Consider the following 19471-nt stretch of genomic DNA (forward strand, 5'->3'; position numbering starts at 1 on the left):
GGTGACAGCTGGATGGTGATTAGGTGACAGTCTGGAGCAACTGGATCGTGAGCAGAAGACACATGTATACTGAGGGGAGTGATTCTTTTGTGTGCTTGTGGGTGGGCACGATTTTGTGATTAACCTGCTTAATCATGCCCCTATCTGGCATTGTTTCATCTACAGGCTCAGCCGTCGCCTACTCTGCCTATGTATTTCCAGACCGATGGCTGAACAGCAGCTACCACCAGTACTATGTACCCTTGGCTGTGACAAACAGCATTGTGTGCACCGGGATGTCCTGTTATTCCAGGTAAGAGTTTAGAACATCCAGATTATTTCATGCCCTGTGACCTAGAAAATCTTCAGCCAGGCAACTCCTCTGGTCTAAAACCTGCGGTTAAGTGTAATACTCAATAACAAAAGCATCTGGATTCCTTTTTCATTCTTTGTGCCCTGGATTACCCCTATTAATTAGCCCCTCACATAGACTATCAATGTCATCCAAGATCTCTGCTTTAGAATGCCCCATGTTCCTATACTAGAGCATGTCAGCCTTATTTCACCCCTGGCCATGCGCTGCCCTTGTGGTAGCTGGTTTCTGCGGTCTGGCTAGGTGCTCTGCATGCTGTTGAAGTGACATGCATTGGAGTAATGTGGGGATGGTGGATCTTCACTCTTTTGCAGAGCAGTGGTGGAACTTGTGCTGGGGTAGAGCTTGGTTTTTGGGAAAGCTTTACTGTCTAATTTAATCAGAAGCCAGTATCCTTGAGGTTCATGCAACTGGCCTGGATAGTTTCCATGTGTCCCTGATGAGGAACTAAGGGCATAGCTGTCGGTGCAGCACGCACAATGGCAGCATGTGCCTAGAGTGTGAGAGACCCGCTGTATCCTACCTGCGGCTTTTCTGTTTCATTATCCACTCTGGTATTATGCAAAGAAGGAAAATGAGCTCTGTATCCCTACAAATGGCATTGTTTCCCTCAATCATCTGCCCCCCCCCCCCCAACTCCCCATTATGATCAAACTGGAATCGGTGATTATAACACTGCTGTTGATATGCTTAAAACATCTTTGACTCAGGGAACTGCCCCTAAACCTTTTTAAAACGCTATTGTGATTCCACTACTAAAGAGCTGGGGTGTGTGGTATTATATATGTCATCCTAGCTCCCTGCTGCCTACAGTGCCAACATTCTAGAGGCTCATGTAGCAAAACCAATACATACTCTCCTTCAGAGTTACATTTATCTGGAACTGCTGGAAGTGGGGTTCCCACCAGACCATGACTCTGAAACCATGCTACTGTTGGTGATGGATGACTTGAGGAAGGCTGCACCAATGGACAAGTGTCTGTACTGGTGATGATGGCCTTGTCGGTTACCTTATACATGGTTGGCCATGTCACACTATTGGAATGTATGGAGGTTGCAGGCCTCAGCAGACCTCCCTGTGAATGAAATCCTTTTTGGAGGATTGTGTCCAACCTGTTCAACTCTTCTTTTTTGTGGCCTGTACTTTCTATACTTTAGGCTGGAAACTGGTTGGCAAAGTTCTGCATTATTGCCGTAGCATTGCAGAGAGGGCTGCTTTAATAGCCTTTTATGTTATGTAGGTGGTGTAGAGTACAGCGCTTGTCATTTGTGTACCTTTGTGGCACTGTTGGGTGTCTTCTGTAAACTGCTGTATGCTGTTTATGGTTTTTCCTTGAACACAGAGTTTCCAGTAGAACGTCTTTCCACCGGACATGTGTGATCTGTCGGTCCACATCCCGTCCGTTAGCTCGCACTACCACTCATCCTGGTAAATAATTATACCATGATTTTGTTCACCATTACATCGTCCTTATCCTTTTACATTACATTATTTCCGTTTTTATAATGAACATTTTTGCTTTATTTTTTACTATTTTTTAATGTTCTAATCTAAATCTCAACAGTTTATATATTTTTGTATCTTCTATTTTACAATGTTCATTAACGCCACCCCATGTTTACTTTATTTTAAACCTATTTACTACTTTTTATTTTTTTCTAATTTATTATTAATCTATCATTAGACATATGTGTCTAGCTCGTTGATATAAATGTTTTATATAGACCACTTTCATAAAAAATTTATTTTGAACACCTTTTTAATTTATACTTGCGTGGTGATGTAGTGGTAGGCGATGATGTAGTGGAGGTAAACTGTTATTCATTAGTGCTTAAAACCAATCCTTTTTAATTCCGTTGTACATGTCTTCTCCTGACTCTTACTGCCCCAGAACACCTCCCGAGAGGGTGAACCAAAGAAGTCCAGCAGTACTATATTAGTGAGGTGGCTGCCAATGCTAAGTTTCAAGGAGCTCCCCTTGGCCACTGCAGCATAATAAATTCTGACATTGTATCCAGAGGGCAGCCACTCTGACGTGAGATGAGTAAGGGCTCCAGATATTTGGAACCTTCATGGGGCATGGACCTTCTTCCTGATTGCAAACGGCTATAGGCTATGCTACACTTCTACACCTGGAAAAGAACCCACAAGCTCAGAAAGTGTTCGGGTTCTTCATAGGCATTGTGTTATACAGAGGAAGGCAGAAAGTGCAGGAGCAAATTGAACCTGAAGGGCAATTAGAAACTGCACTAAAAAGCAGAAACCACAGGGGTATAAAGGAACTGCAGAAGTTGATAGAAAATGCATGCCAAATAGAAACTGCAGGAGTGGAAGGGAACTGCTGCAGCCGATAGAAACCGTATGGACAGCAGAACCCACAGAAGTGGAAAGGAACTGAAGAAGCCAATAGAAATCGCACAGACAAGAAAAAAATCACAGGAATGGAAAGGAACTGGGGAGGCTGACAAGAAACCACATGGGCAAGTAGAAACTACAGGAGTGAAAGGGAACTAAAGAAACCAATAGAAATCGCATAGACAAGAAAAAAATCACAGGAGTGGAAAGGAACTGGAGAGGCTGACAAGAAACCACATGGGCAAGTAGAAACTGCAGAAGTGGAAAAGAACCGCATAAGCCGATATGAATCGCATGGGCAGGTAGTAACCACAGGAGTGCAATGGAACGTCCGAAGCAGATAGAAAGTGCACGGGCAGATTTTGACCAACCTGAAATAAACTGCAACCGTGGATAGAAACTTCATGGAGTGGCAAACTGCAAAGGCCGAACACTACACGTTGTATGGAAACCACGAAATAACATAGAAACTGCAGAATAAGAATATTTCTGTTGGCAGTGAAGGCTGGACTTGTGTGTTAATGATGCCGAATACATTTGTATGAAAAGCCTGACTTTCAGTAAATGCTCTTTGAAATTTCTACTTCTGTCAAAAAATGCAGAGGCTGGTACATTGCAGGATACCATGACTGAGTCACTTTATGTCCTGGACTTTTCTCAAACAGGTGGTGTCTGAAAAACCGTAAATGCGGCTGAGGAAAAAACACAGTTGAATATCAAGCACTAATGCAATCCTATTGGCCTGTAAGAGATGCAAGCCTAATGTTTGAGTCTGCCCAGTCCCGTGCCCCTGTTGGATGCACAGGGGCTCACTGGACGTGTGGCTGACCTTTTGTCTAGCTGCCTTACAAAAGCAGGCACAACTAGCATTTAAGAGTAGGGAGAGAGACTCATGAAGCCAGGACGACATTGCGTTCATCAGAAACATGAACAAGTTACAGAGTGTCACAACCCCTTCACTGAACACAGGATCTCTTCGGTCATTGGAAGGACACAAGATTTGTAGTCCACACAAGACATCGCTGCCGTAGCTGAGACAGATTAGGTGACCGGCCATAAGGTCTGACTCTAGGAAAGCACCGATTGCCTAGTTTGCATTAGAGAGTGGCAGTGCTTTAAATGGGCCGGTACTCTCCGGTACTGAGTACCGGCACTTTTTTATTTTGAGAGGGAGAGTACCGGCATATCTCAAGAAAAACGTAATACTTTTAATTGGAGAGTACCGGTACTTCTCAGAAACAAGCAGGTACTCTGATGGAGAGTACCTGCACTTCTATTTTTCCATTTAAAGCACTGAAGAAAAATCCTTGTCCTATAAACCCCATCTAACACAGGAACTGGCACAGAGGAACTGGGACAGGGGAAGCTGGACATTCAGCCTTCCCACAGAGACCCTTCTGCGGCAGCTGCAGACATCAATCTACACATGAAATACTAAAGAAACAATTCCAAGAGATTGGTGAATCCTGTGCTTATCAAGCCGTAGAACGTTACGTTACCGATTGCCCTATCATCTCTCACCACGAGGCACAACAGGGTGTGGCCTGGATCTCCCAAAGTCAACGGGCCTCGGAGAGGCTCAAATCGGAACTAATGGCTTTTCAGAAATATAAACCTGACACGGTGCAAGCTCCGGGCCAGCACTTCCGCCTGGTTAAGGCATGTAGGCTAATCAGTCTTAGGATTCTGAACCGGTACAGTGCCCTAAAGCCGCCTTCTCCAAACCCCACTCAGCCGTCATCCTTTCCCGTATGACGAAATTCACACTATTGAGATTGACAATAACACTTAGTTAGCAGACATTTAGCTTTGTAGTTTGCTTTGCAATGTATTCATGGTTCATTTTGTTTTACCGTACTTTCAGTGAGATCTGGTACAGGGCGTTTTCAACCATATTGCAAATTTAGCACGGAAACATTCACACAAACTTCTGCAAAGTATGAATTTCTGTGATACTATTGTAATCTTGCAAACAAGGAAGTTTGTCAAAGGCAAGATGACCCTTCAGGGGAGATGGAAAAAAAGAAATACCAGCATTTCTCAACACCCTCGTGAACACTTATGGATCAAAGTATGAAATCCCCTATTGCAATTAACGTGCCCCCTGTGAAACCTATTGGCCATGAGTCTGACCACATTGCAACAATGGTACCTGCTACTGCCTTCTTTCCAAGGCAAGTAAAATGATCTTGTATGAAGCGATTGCACAGATACGCCCAAAACCAGATCTTGTTCTGAACTAAAAGAAAAAAAGGTGTTATCAGAAAATTAATTCCAGCCACCTACTCCAACACACTTGAACAGCTACAAAACTGTATACATCACGAAAGTGGCAAGCCGACAAGATCCTTGTGAATGCATTGACTTTCTTGTTCTCATTTGGGGTGTGAAAGAACACATTTGGGTCGTTTGCTTTCACTTCACCTCATGGCAGCAGAACCTCGAGGTCTCTGATTGGGAGATATCCAAAAACAAAATACTACAGACCAAAAGAACCTCGAAAATAGAGAATTTACCCCGTGTATTCTTGCCTGGTAGACAATGATTGTCCATTTTCACCTCCTCACAGGCAGCTTTGAAATAGTGGCTGAAACATGTTGACCAAGGGATGAGCGGAGCAATTACCAAACTTCCTGCTGTGTTTAATAGTTTAATTCTCACAATGGGCAGCCTCAATAAAAATTCTTCATGGTTGATATCGGAGTATTTTTTATTAACTTTTAATTATCTGTATCCCTATGGTTTTTCCCAAACACAGTACTAAAAAGATCTTCAGGAAGAACCCACGTTGTTGGAGCCCTCTCAGACTACTGTTGAGTAGGTCTGGATGAGGAGCCGACCGATGATGAAGCATGCCACTCAGATGGGTGATGGGGTTTGCACCCTTTAAATAGGTATATCTTTGCAGGTGAAAGTGGACCGTCATTATCCATTGCACATGACTAAATTAGTCTAAATCTCTGCCGCTGCTCCGTGCTCCATGCTAGTGCCTGCGCACCCGCGCATCTCCTTCTCCATCTCAGTTCGGCTCCTCTTCATCTCCAGGTGAAAAGGGAGTGAGAGACCGTGGCCTGGTCTCAGCTTTGCAGCATCTCCTGCAGCTTCTCCTTTTGCCTCTAGTTTCCTCCCTGTATTCGAGCACACTGGCCCAGTCGGCATCCCGACCAGGCTCATCCAGGCTTGTGCTCGCCTGTTGAAAAGGACCCAAAAATTCGAGCCCAAGCAGGGCATCCGCCGCTTTCACTGCTCCCGGTACCACTCCAGAGCTCTGCTGTCACTGTGTCACATTGCTGGTGAGGGCGGAGTACACAGCGGAGCACTTCCAGCCGTCTCAGGAGCTGGGGCTCCGGGCAGGCAGCTTGTCGCACGAGGCCAGTCCTGGCCAGCCCTGACTTGGCTTTTGCTGGCTTGAACTTGATTTTTTTTGTCCTTGCTGCTTCGTTCCTGCATTTTCAAACCATGCTCTCTTAGCCACCAACACTCTAATCGTCCTGAAGGGGGAAGTATAAACCTAGACTTCCACGGCAATGTTTAGGAACACACCTCCAATTGGTATGGTATTATATAAGTCAAAATGTATTTGTCAACAAAAATTATCTTTTAATCGAACATCACAAATTGGTAATATTACATAAGGGTAGATGCTCCTTCCTATGAGTGGTTAGTCGCAGTGCAAGTGATTAAGTGAGAAGGTATGCAAGTGTTACAAAAAATATATATACATTTCTGGCGTCAGCATATGGGGAAAAAACAACCAACACCCTCAACCCAGAAAGTGTTGGAATCGTATTGGTTAGATTTTGATCAAGAACCAGTCCATCGCACACAGTTGTCGATAACTCCACCCCATGTAATTACTTAAATAGGTGTCATCACCAGGACTACAATGGTCTATTTGAGACACCCACTGAGGTAGGTGGTCCAAAACCTCAGCTTACAATTGTAGAGGAGTGTGTCACAAGTGTACCAAAACTGCTCTATCCTCTTGTATGTAGTAGTTTGGTAACTGGAGGGAGTATACATCATATGGCCCCTTTCCAGAATACATTCAGGCTCTTGTGGCAAATTGGAAGGATAATTTTTTCTGTGCAATCCAGCTAAAAGAAAGGATGCTAATGCGCCTGTGGTCTGTCGCACAGCGCCCGAGGCCCCTGCCTTGCATGTGAAAGGCTTTATCCTACCAGGAGGGGCTGTCTACTTTTGAAGCAGAGCAACGAACTAGCATGACAGCTATCTCCCTCAATAAACCTGTTCGCCAAACTGCAGCATGCACAAAACCAACCAGGTACTGGAGCACATCAGATGCTTATCTTTGTAGCCACTCCGCTCTATAGATACCTCAGCAGAAAATAACACAGCATAACATTAAAGTAGTTACGTGTCTTAAAAAAGAGGAGTACAAATCAAAGTTGAGTTTTTAAATTCATCAAACCAAAAACAGTGGGAACAAATGATTTCTCAGTTGGTTTCTGTATTTTTAGTGTTCTCGCACATGATATGTAGCTATCAGAAAGAAAAGACACCGGCATGGCTCTTCAGATCCTATCTGCAATGTTCCATATAATAGTCTCCTCCGTCCTGTTTCTCTGGAGCTTTTGCCTGCTAATACTTATAGTTGTTCCTACTCTGTCCCTTGGACAGCGCACTATGTTATTATCTTCCGTGTCACATGAAGAACTCCGTTGCCCATGTGGATAGGTTCGTCTGTATTCCTAATAAATAAAAGTAATGAATAGCCAAACATTGATCACAGTAGAGGTTGCAACTGACACAACTCCATTGTGTAAGCTGTGGGAAAAATTAAAGAAATTAGAAACCTAAGCTTGCTTCTCAAGGTTACTATAAGGTCTGAGAGAACATTCTTGATGAATGTCTCGCACAGGATCAGGGAAATAAACCCTCTTAAAAGTCATTGATATGTTTGGTAAAAGAATCACTCAGATCATGTGAAATATATGCTTCCCAGACACGTCAGAAGGAAGAATCGTCCTAATAATGCATAAAGATTGTGATGTCTTATACTTAAACACAGAAATGGGAAGGTCTTAATTAACAGTATCAAAAGAAAATGTTTTCACTGATTGAACTAAAACACTATTATCCCTCCCCCCCACCCCCCCAACCAACAGCTATTAGCTTAACCTGGAGCTACAGATCATATCTGTAATTTACAGAACTTAGTCATGACCTGGAACGCTAATAGATTGGGTAGTAAGGTGAAGCAGAGTTTCGTTGCTCAATACATCAAACCGCTACAGCCTGACGTTATCCTTATACAGTAAAACACACCTCCAGAGGACACACTGTAGGTTCCTGGGGGAGGTGCACGCTGGCTACATCATTGGCTCAAGAGGAGTCACCATACTGATTAAAAAAAAAAAAAAACACCATTCAGGGTGACCAAAAGGTGGACGGATCCTTTTGGTATATTTGTGCGGGTCCAGGAGCACTAGGAAAGGATAGATATCCCCTTACTTAGCATATAAGAACCCCCTAAACTGCAGGAGCCCACACTGGCCAAACTTATAGAGATCCTTCTGGAGACTAATTCACACTACATATAGTTGGAGGCGAGTGGAAAAGCGTTATGGTGATGGAGGTGGATAGATCTGGGAAGCTTGGGGCATCGCCATAAGAAACCCCCCTTACGATTTGCCCCCACCTTGGGCCTGTTGGACTTGTGGTGACGTAAAACCCCCGTGACAGATGGTATTCCTACTTTCCTGGGGCACGTAGGGCCTTCTCTAGGTTGGACTACATCTTTGCTTCGGCTGGGGTAGTGGGCCACATTGCACAGGCAGACTGTCTGGCAGGGGACTCTTCGATAATTCCCCACTACTGGTTTAGCTGTGTCAGAGGGGAAGTAAGAAAAGGAAACAGTAGAAACTAAGTGCCAGGGACTTGCAGGAATGGGAGGTTGCCCTGGGACACCAGATTGACATCAAACTCCACTTTAAGGAAAACTTGTGCTCAGTCACCTCTGGGGTTGTACTGTGGGAGGTGTACAAGGCAGTCCTTTGTGACAAAGCTCAGAATTTGGTGGCATGGAAAAGGAGGGGAATGGTAGCAGCACTAGAGATCATAGTAAACCAAATACTGGAGCTAGAGGGTGCCCCAAGTGTGGCCACAGACCCATCAATACTTCGGAAGGTGGAGATACTGCAGAATGAATACTGTTACCTGGTGCAGGAAGGGGCAAGAAAACTGATGCTGGCCACCCTGCACAAAGCAAGAAAGCTCCTAGCCTGGGTGAACAGTAGAGAAATGGAGGAAAGGTGGGCGTGGGAGATTATTGGTCCGACAGGGGAGGTCCTTGTGACAGATGAACAAATAGCCAAAGAATTTGCTGGATACTATCCGTCCTTCTACAAGGCTTGACCATTACATGATGCATGACACATTGCACAATACTTGGCAACAGTAACAACACCTGTGCTAAATACTGAGGCGAGCGAAATCCTAGAAGTAGAACTTAATTTAGCTAAAGTCCAGACTGCCATAGCTAATCTTAGGACAGGTAAATCCCCAGGACCCAATGAACTCCTGGCGGAATTTTTCAAATGATGCGCCAAGATATTGGAACCTCACTTATTGAACCTGTTCAAGGAAGCTGAGATACATGGAACTCGCCCACCAGCTCTTAGATGAGCCATCATTGTGGTGATTCACAAGGAAGGGAAACCTAGGACGAGTTGTGAGTCACATCGCCCAATCTCGCTACTTAACATAGAAGTTAAAATTCGGACCATTATCCTTGCCACTAGGTTGCTGCATGTAACAACACCTCTGATGCACAGGGACCTGTCGGTCTTTATGCTAGGTTTGACAACATGGTACAACTTGGGAAGGGGGCAGAATCGGCTAATAGAGGTGAGAGATTGTTCACCCACCCACGTCTTCCTCGCATTATATGCAGAAGAGGCTTTCGATGCAGTGCACTGGCCGTTTCTGCAACAAACATTACAGAAGTTTGGGTTCAGCCCTAAGTACTGGAGTTGGGTGGAGCTACTCTAAAGGGTCCCTTGTGCGCCAGTGAAAGTGAACGAGGTGGTCTCCTGAGACTTCTCATTTGAGAGGGGCACCAGGCAGGGATGTCCTCCCTCTCCCCTGCTGTTTGGCCTTACCATTGAATCCCTTGCACTGGAACATCCGGAGGGTAAAGGGTTCCAAATATCGGCAGTGGATGCTATTGGAGGGGTGAATTTTGCAATATGCAGTCAACATCCTACTTTGCATCACAGACGCAGTCACAACCATCCCTGCTGTTTTTCAGATAATTGAGGAAAATGGGGCCTACTCTGGATACAAGATTAACTGGGTCGGTGGTATATCAACCTGGGGTCAGGTGAACCAGTCCCCACTTCTGCAACACCTAGCTATAGCCGAGGAGGGAATCAATTACTTAGGGATTTTCATGATGCCCAAAAGGGAGCTCTGCCCCCACAAAAACCTAGGGAGGGTACTGGAACAGTTCCGGGAAGACGGGAAAGGTGAAAGGAACTACCACTGACCCTTTTGGGGTGAGCAGGTATCTCTAAAATGATCACTGATAGACCTGGCATATTTTGGCGTTTGGTGTGTTTCCCCTGTCTTTTTGCCTTCTGACCTCCTGTTTTATGATATGCTGGACTTTGTTTTTGCTGGTTTATTGTCTCCACGCACTTTACCACTGCTGATCAATGCTAAAGTGCAAGTGCTCCCAATGTAAATTGTATTGGTGACTGGTTTATCCATGATTGGCATATTTGATTTACCGGTAAGTCCCTAGTAAAGTGCACCAGAGGAGCCCAGGGCCAGTAAATCAAATGCTACTGGTGGGTCTGCAGCACTTGCTGTGCCACTCACAAGTAGCCCTGTGAACATGCCTCAGACCTGCCACTACAGTGTCTGTGTGTGCAGTTTTAAACTGCCAGTTCGACCTGGCAGGTGTACCCACTTGTCAGGCCCATAACTTCCCTTTTACTACATGTAAGGCACCCATAAGGTTGTTCCTACATAGCCCCATGGGCAGGGTGCAGTGTATTTGGAAGGTAGGACACGTACTGGTGTGTTTTACATGTCCTAACAGAGAAATGCTACCAAATTCATTCGGTTTTCACTGTTGCAAGGCCCATCTCTCTCATAAGTTAAAATGGGGGCTGCCTTTAAATAACGTTTAAGTGCAGTTTCCCTTTGGGAGCATATTGAGATCTGGAGTTTGGGGTCTCTGGACTCACAATTTAAAAACGCATCTTTTTGTAAAGTTGTTTTTCAAATTGTCTGTTTGAAAATGCAACTTTTAGAAAGTGGGCATTTTCTTGTTTAAACCATTCTCTGCCTCCTCGTGTATTCCGCGTCTAGTTCAGACTGACAGTTGTGCTGGTGTGAATTCCCTCTAGACAGTGACACAAATGGAGCTGGGGTGTAGCCTGCATATGCTGATGAGTCTCATGGGCTAGAGCGGGGAGGGAGGAGCCAACACTTACCCCTGAAAGGGCTGTGGCTGTCCTCACACAATGCGGTCTCCAACCCCCTGGTGTGTGTCTGGGGCCAGGCCTGGGCAAGGCAGGATCTTGTCAACAACAGAGACTTTCCTTTGAAGTATGCCTACTTCAAAGGCAGAAAGGGGTATAAGTAGTGGACCCAAAACTCCAGACTTTTAGAACACTTCTGGATCAAGAAGAACCTCTGCCAAGGAGAAGAGCTAGAGGAGGAGTACTGCCACGTTGATGTGTGTGCTATGCTGGGTTGGCCTGTGGTTGCCGTTTCTGCCTTAAAGAGGGGAAAAACTGGATGTTACTGAGTATCCTGCTTGTGAAGCTTCCTAGAGCTTTAAGTAGAGCTTTCCTCCTGTTGGAAGTCTCAGGGATATCAAAGACTTCAGCTTCATCTGCCTACAGCACTGGAAACTGTGTTTTGTGCTGCAAAAGAAGAAAAACCACTGACAATGTCAACAACGCCGTTGACTGCACCATGACCTCACGAGCCCCATGGAGCCATGCCCCACGTCATACCGCAAACCCTGGTCTCGTAGATGACTCCACCTGATGCCGTCACCAAGCCGCTGCTTGCACATGACCTGTGGACCCTGCATTTCACATCTCATTGCTCACACCACAGCCTGGGCATCCCAGACAACACTGCTCCATGCTGACTCCGCCACCGCTGCCTGCACCATGGCCTGAGGACACCACTCGTGAGGTACACAATGCACCGTCCCGTCCCACACTGCGGCCCTGGTCCACCGACACCAGCACCATCGACTCCAGCGTTGTCAACAGACACCCCTATCTGCTCCGCAACTCATGGGTGCAGCACGAAGCCTGCACCACACTGCACCGCCTCCTTGGGCCTACTGAGACAGCACTTCAGCAACAACGCTGCCTGCACCGTGACCTGGAGACATCACAAGTCGCACCGCCCTGCTTCACACTGCAGCTCTGGTCTCACCATGCTGCAGGATGCCGTTACCGAGCCGCTGCCTGCATCATGACCTATGGGCACCATGTCACATTATCCTGCTTCGCATTCGCAGCCCCGACACTATCCACGCCAACGCTTCTGACTTCGTCATCAGCCCGGAGTTCGATCTGCAACACGTGCGGCTTTAAGGGCCCGATGATCCCCGCACCAACCTCCGGAACCAATGCTTGTGACGCCAGTGACACAGCACTCATCGCGAGGATCACAACACCCTGCATTTCCAAGGTACTGTTTTGCAGGTCCTTCAGACACCGTAGCTGGCCCACAATGCCGCAGCCGGCCTGAACTGTTGGATTTGTTGTTCACAACGCCATGATATCCCCAGTTGGAGCTCTTGACTCCAAGGTACAGCATTTTCAAGTTAAAGCTTGCAAAATTCATATCTTTTTTACTGTATGTTGGATTTTTCTCAATTTGGTCTTGTTTTACACAGATAAATATGGGCTATTGTCTAAAACTAGTGTGGTGTCCTTTTGTAGTGCCTTCACAGTATAACTATGGGTTATGTGCAAATGCTTTACACATTTGCTTCTGAGATAAGCCTGACTGCTCGTGGCAAGCTATCAAAGCAGTGAGCAGGGGTCATTTGAGCTGGTTATCTCCCTTAATCTTACTAGAGTGAGGGTCCCTACTTGGACAGGGTGCAAACTGACTGCCAACTAGACACCACATTTCTAAGAATCATGCTCCCCAAACTGTAAAGTGTTGCAGAATACCTATTATAAGGTGCCACAGGAGGTATTTACTAGGTTGGAGGGGGATAGCCGATCTCCGCTATGGAGCGGGGTCCGTCCCAGAATAGGCATTGAAATGCTGCAATGCCACCCCTACAACGGGGGTTGTCTTTCTGGACATCGAGGTGTATTACTGGGTGGCACACTTAATTAACATCAACGATTGGGAACAGCCTATACACTGTTTTCTCCTGCACTCCTTTGAGTGGATTTACAGGGGAGTGCAGGAGGAAACAGTGTATAGGCTGTTCCGTAATCTGTTTCTGTTTCACCTCCATGAATTAGCCCCTTTCCTATTGGGTTGCCACACCATAGTCAGGGGAAAAAAAGAGATCCTGTTCCCATTAAATTTCACATCACCCTGCTATCGAGCCGCCACCAACATGTCCTTTGAGTGGATTTACAGGGGAAGAGGCACTTCTTTGATCATGCTGATGACGCTATTCAGTTGATCGAGAACCATTGACCACCAAGATGAATCAAGGCACGCATGCATGGAAACAGGTTTTTGGTTCACTGGGAGGGGGAGCTACCGTCTCTGAATTGTGTGAAACAGAGGGAGGGTGAATATCAGTGGACTGAGTATGATGCACAAGTCAGAAATGGTAGGGGAGGTATACAGGTACCCTAGTGCCTCCTATTGTATTTGCAGTCACTGGTGGCGTGTACCTCCAGACACCGCACAACTGGGGACCGCAGGAGTTATGAACTGTGTGCAGGAAGTACGACTGTTGTTCCGGGGGGTTGGATCGACACCACATGTGCCGCTTGTGGAGGCCAGGTTGGGGTGGGCCACATGGGTGGGGGAAGGGAAGGCAGTACAGTTTCTGGTTTTTGAGGGGGGAGTTTGGCTATGGTTTCTGGAGAGAGGATTTTAAGCTATTCTGGAATGGTTAGGAGATACAGAGCCCCATTAAATCAGAGAATATGGTCATATGGGCAAAGGCATCAGGCACAAATAGTAATGTTGCAGGAGACGCACCTGCTCCCACAGGAACTCAAGAAGAAAAGGGCTAAATAGGGTGGAGGGGCAGACTGTGGTATGCCATCTTTCCATCTTCGGCACGAGGGGTATTACCATGGGTGGATGCCAGTGTCCCCCTTAAGGTGGAGAGTAAATTGAAGGCGGCAGATACTAGGGTATGGTGAAGGAAATATGTGGCAGACCCAAGGTACTACTGAACACATACACACCCAACATCGACACTCCAGATTTTTTTGAGGGAGTGGTATGCCTCTTGACACCTGATGCACATTAGGATATCATTTGGATGGATGATTGTAACTGCATGCTGGATAGAAATCTGGATAGCCAAGGCTCACAGCCTGGCTGCTGGGCAGGTCATCTAGGGTGCTGCTAGAGGGCATGGGCACTCTTAACTTATTGGAGTAGTGGTGGGCGAAGCACAGTCATACGCAAGGCTATTTTTATTCCCCACAGCACGGGACATTCTCTAGAATAGACTATATACTTATTCATTCAGGACAAGTCTCACACTACAGAGAGAGCTGGTATTTAGACCGGACCATGCCCGACTTGCGGTGGAGCTGCAGGACCAGGCCTACGAGCACCAGTGCTGCAGTGGCGATTCTAAACCCAAGGGCTCCATGACCAAGCATTCTGAGAAGAAATTAGAGAGACAGTGCTGAAATTCTTTGATGTGAATATGGGGGCGGTATCCTCTGCCAGTGTGGTGTGGGAAGCTTTTAAGGTGATTATACTGGGGAAGTGTATGGCTGCGACATATGGGGTGCAGAGAATACAGGGGTACACAGTCACGAAATGGAATGACAGCAGAAATAGACAGGCAGGCTCTACGTGCTGAGGCAACTTGGGAGGAATGAAATAGACTACAGGTTGAATTGGATGAGACTCTGGACGCATTAGGGAGACATGACCATAAAACATACACAGAAACACAACATGAGCAGGGAGATCATCCTGGCCGAATGTTGGCATAGCTTGTTAACAGGGAGAAGGAAGGGAATGCTGTTGTATCCCTCAAAGTTAAGATGGGAGCGACCCTGGTGGCTCAGGCGGCTATCCTGGTCTGGTTTGCTGAATTCTACAAGGCTCTATATGCACAACGGGGTCAGAGTGACGAGGCAGGCATAGATGCCATCTTGGATGAAGCACATCTTCCCAGGGTGGATGGGGACTCAAAGACTCTTGAATGCCCCATTAAAGGAAGCCGACATTAGATGGGCCATCGAGCACATGATCATGTGAAAGACAGCGAGTAATGACGGGCTCTGTGTTGAGCTCTATCAAACATAGGTTGTTTACTGTGGGCTCCTTTACTGGCTATGTATGAGGAGATGTTTGAGTCTAGGGTGTTGCCGGCAACTCTGAGCAAGGCAAATATAGTGGTTCTGCCTAAATCAGAGAGGAAACACACAAACTGCAAATTGTACACCCATTGGCAATAATCAATACTGATACTAAGGTGTTGGGGAAAATGCTGGTTCAACACCCACCAAAGGCAGTGGAGGGGATCATACACACTGATCAGGTGGGGTTTGTAAGTGGCCGTACTACTTCCACTGATATACGGAAGGTGTTCCTCATTGTAAAACAGGCCATGAAAGGAGAGGAACCCTGCACTATTGCCAGTTTGAATGCTCATTAAGCTTTCAACACTGTTAACTGGAAATTTATGGATTGCACGCTGCAACATTGCACTCTAGGGGTGGACTGCCAGAGGTGAGTGAAGTTACTATACACTGCAAGTAAGGCGAGAGTGAAAGTGGGCAATAGAGCTTCAGATAGCTGGCTGGTATAGGGGACCCGCCAGGGATGTCCTCTTTTCATTGACATTTGCCTTGGTCATTGAGCCATTAGCTCAAACTATACATACCAGACAGGAGGACAATGGTATACTGGAGGGGGGCAAACAGGAAGTGGCCTCATTGTATGCCGACAACATACTACTAACTAGGGAACCCAATGGCGGCATGGTGTACAGCACACAACTCACTAGTTGAGGTGGGGGTACACTTGGGGTTCTGGCTGAACGCCGACAGGTCAGTGCTATATCCCATACAGGTGGCTCTGGCTGTGGGCACGGACCTACCAAATATAAAGGTTCAGACAACTCCAGTAAAATACCTGGGATGTATCTGAGCTCTGATGTGAAGGAAACCTATGAGGCTAACGTGGGTGCTTTGCTGGTTGGCCTAGAATGGAGTGTGCACAAATGGTTGCAGTTCCCGATGTGTTTCATGGGGTGCATCAATACAAGTAAGATGATCATGCTCCTAGTGTACTGTATGTAGTACAACACATGCCGATACGCATACCAGAATTCTACTTCTGCCGATTGGATGAGCTACTCCGGTTGCTTTGCTGGGGAAACGGGAGGGCAGGGATCAGCTTAGAAGTCCTAAAACTACTGTGGGAGAGTAGAGGGCTGTAGGCACCGAAATTCAAGACTTATAATTGGGTGGCTCACTTACGACATACAGTGGTGTGGTTCAAGAAGGGGGCACTGACCCTGTGGTGGGGCTTCTGCTGTGCTTGGTCTGACCACAGGCGATACTGGTGCTACCCCTACGCCCCGTAAAGAAAGAACAGCCTTGCCAATACAAGTCATGAGCCTATTGGAAATATGGGGGCATGCATCAAAAAGTACAGGGGAAGAGTATACATACATGCAGCAGCTGGACCCTTGGCACACTGGGATTAGTCCTGCGCTGCTTTTATTCCTACAGTGCAGGGGGAGGGAGATATCATACGGAGCCTGGGATATTTGTATGAGGATAGCTGGATGGTTGGCTATGCGGCCTTCTGCTCTAGATAGGGAGTTGCTGGTGGGTGTTTCCTGACGTATGCTGGTCTGGTTGTGGCTGCTCTCCACGAGGCCTGGATGGGGTTCCCACAAGAACTGGAAACACACATCTTAAATCAGACGCTCCCGGATGTGGAAGGAGAGGGCAAACTCATTACTCAGATGTATGCATTATTGATACTGCGCACACCCACCTGCATTGCTATGCTGAAGACACAGTGGGGGTGGGGTGACATGGGGGTGGCGTTGAGGGAGAGGGATTGGATATCCATGATAGGCACTTATAGAAGAATCCCACTTAATGCATGTCTGAAACTAATACATTATAAATGTGTCCGCAGGAATTGTTACACCACAGTGGTTACACAGGCTAGATCGATCCAAGCCAGAGCAGTGCCCCAAGTGCTGGATAGCAGTGGGGATTTACATGTGGTGGATTTGCCTGGGTGTGGGAGTTTTCAGGGATGAGGTCGTCCAGGATTTGGGGGAAATCATTGATCTACAGTTGCAGCCGATGATTCAGATGTGTTTGCTGTGGTTGGTGACCCGCACAAACTAAATATGTGGAGAAGGTACTAGAACTTGGATTGACTGTGGTCAAGAAATGTATAGCATTGAGGTGGATGACTAAGCGGCTACCCACCCGAAAGCAATGGCTGTAGGAATTTGCACGATGGGTAAGAGCTGAATGTGGGGTGTACCACAGAGTGGTGCACAGTGGGGCAGGACAAGGGGGAAAATGGAATGGGTCTTAGTGGAAGTATGTTTACAGCAGGGAATGGGGGACCCTGCAGTAGGGCCGAACGCGCAATCTGCAGATGATTAACTACCAGACACGTACAAGATATTAATGTGTTGTGATATGCTACGATGATGCATGTTATGTTGTTCATACTGCCCGGCTGCCTTGCGCATACTAATGTTGAAATGTATTCACTGTGGCACGCTCCTCTTTGTGTTTGTGGGGGATGGCTGCTCAAGGGTGGTTGGGAAATTGAATTGTAATGTTGCTTAACTGCTAAAACTAATAAAAGAAATATAATACAAAAAATAATGCATAGGGTATACTATGGCAGACTTGGGCTGCACCTCATGGGGAGGACGGCATCCCTGAACTGCTTTACTCTGTGGCGGAGACAATGGCAACTTCATTCCCATGATATGAGGCTGCCTGCTACTCCAAGAGTATTGGAGGGACATTGAGGAGCTAAGCGCCAACCTAGGGGCAACCATTTCACAAGACCTGAAATGTATCCTCCTGGGGATTCCCTGTGATGTAGACATCACATAAGTCAAGCTACTCTTTAGTGGCTTGGGATTGGTAGTTGTCAAAAGGGTTATAGCTCTGCACGGGGGGGGGGGGCAAAGGAAACCTCTACTCTGACCGAATGGCGGCGGAATATGGATGTATATATGGCAGCAGAAAAGGTCACATATACTAGCAGGAAATTCTATAAGGTATGGGCGACAGGCCCCAATATTACTTACTGTAGTCCCAATTGGAGGTGAGGGGGGGTAGGTTCCACATACAGACACCTATTGGGATTGTGGGAATCGAGTAACAAAGGAGAGGTACTGCTCTATGGATCTATGCTATGATTGATTGTTATTGGCTATGTACAATCACATTGGGGGTACAAGGGAAGGGGGGCTGTCTGCCTTTAATTGAGATTGATTTAATATGAGTGCCCGTTTGGCACTTTACAAAGCGGTATTTTGTTTATCTGCAAAATAAAAGTATCCATAATTTACAGTCATTAATCGCTAAGTATAGAAAAATGCAAACAGAAGGTGTTGTTTGCCTCTTAGACTTCTGAGAAGCACAACTTGTAAATTTGAGTCCGATTGTGTGAATAAGACGTTAAGTGAGTAGCATGAGTGGATGAGGAATCCCACAAATTGTGTATGACTCGTGATTAGGGAGATTGTGATATAATACTGGGCTGTTGTGCTTTCACAATGGAAAGGAGTTTTAAGTGTTGAGGCTGGTTGGTGATTGAGCCTAGAAGTTAATCGTTGTATTCCTGGTGTGGCCTAAGCATTACAACTCCATTCAAATTATTTCATTGTTTCTGTTCTTTCTGCTTTCCTCATTAGTGGCGAGGAACCCTGTATTGGTATCAGTGCACAAATGTTTGTCCCCATCTGCTTCTGTGTGCAAGAATTCCTTGGGACACTCCGTCAAACAGATTTTTCACTGGATCATCGACCACCATATTGACCTGGGCTGTCCCTGTGTAATGCAATCAGGTGCATGTCAACTGCCGTCTGTTACTAAGGGGTGATTGTCTAAGCAATGCCTTTTCGAGTTCGAGCTCTCACTGACAGCGTTTCTCCATCTAAAGGAACTTGGATACGAGTTTTGGTTGATCAAAAAGTCAAAAATAATTGTCAAAAGTAATTGATGCCTCTCTTCCTGGCAACTCAATCAGAACCATAGTTTAAATGCGTTCTACAGGTTAGATGTTTCCTAATCTATATAGTGCCAGTGTGTTAACCCAAATCCACTACAAACTCTTCTAAGACTAATACCTTCTATAATGCTTTGGATCAGGAGGGATAAGAGTTTCTGACCATGTTGACATAATTGTTGAGTTATGTGAAGCATCTAGTGCTTTTAACCTAGGGATAATGACAGGAGCGGCTCACGGGTGGGGGGAATTAATAATAATTAAAACAAAAGCTTACCTGAATCATCATCGCCGCCACTGTCACCTCCGTGCTGCTCCTCTCCTGTGCAGACAGGCTGCAGGCGGCCAGTCATGATGCTCGTCAGAGC

At 46.3% G+C, this 19471-nt stretch overlaps 1 protein-coding gene across 2 annotated transcripts in view; it reads left to right on the plus strand.

Moving 5' to 3' along the window:
• Nucleotides 1–19471, plus strand: part of PAQR5 (progestin and adipoQ receptor family member 5) — an 86154-nt gene that overhangs the window by 29523 nt on the left and 37160 nt on the right. For both annotated transcript variants that reach the window (XM_069222927.1, XM_069222928.1), the window contains exon 4: nt 166–292. In XM_069222927.1, the coding sequence (XP_069079028.1) occupies nt 166–292 (127 nt within the window). The remainder of the gene's footprint in view (nt 1–165; nt 293–19471) is intronic.

The sequence above is a fragment of the Pleurodeles waltl genome, chromosome 3_1, assembly GCF_031143425.1.
Source record: "Pleurodeles waltl isolate 20211129_DDA chromosome 3_1, aPleWal1.hap1.20221129, whole genome shotgun sequence".
Taxonomy (NCBI): Eukaryota; Metazoa; Chordata; class Amphibia; order Caudata; family Salamandridae; genus Pleurodeles; species Pleurodeles waltl.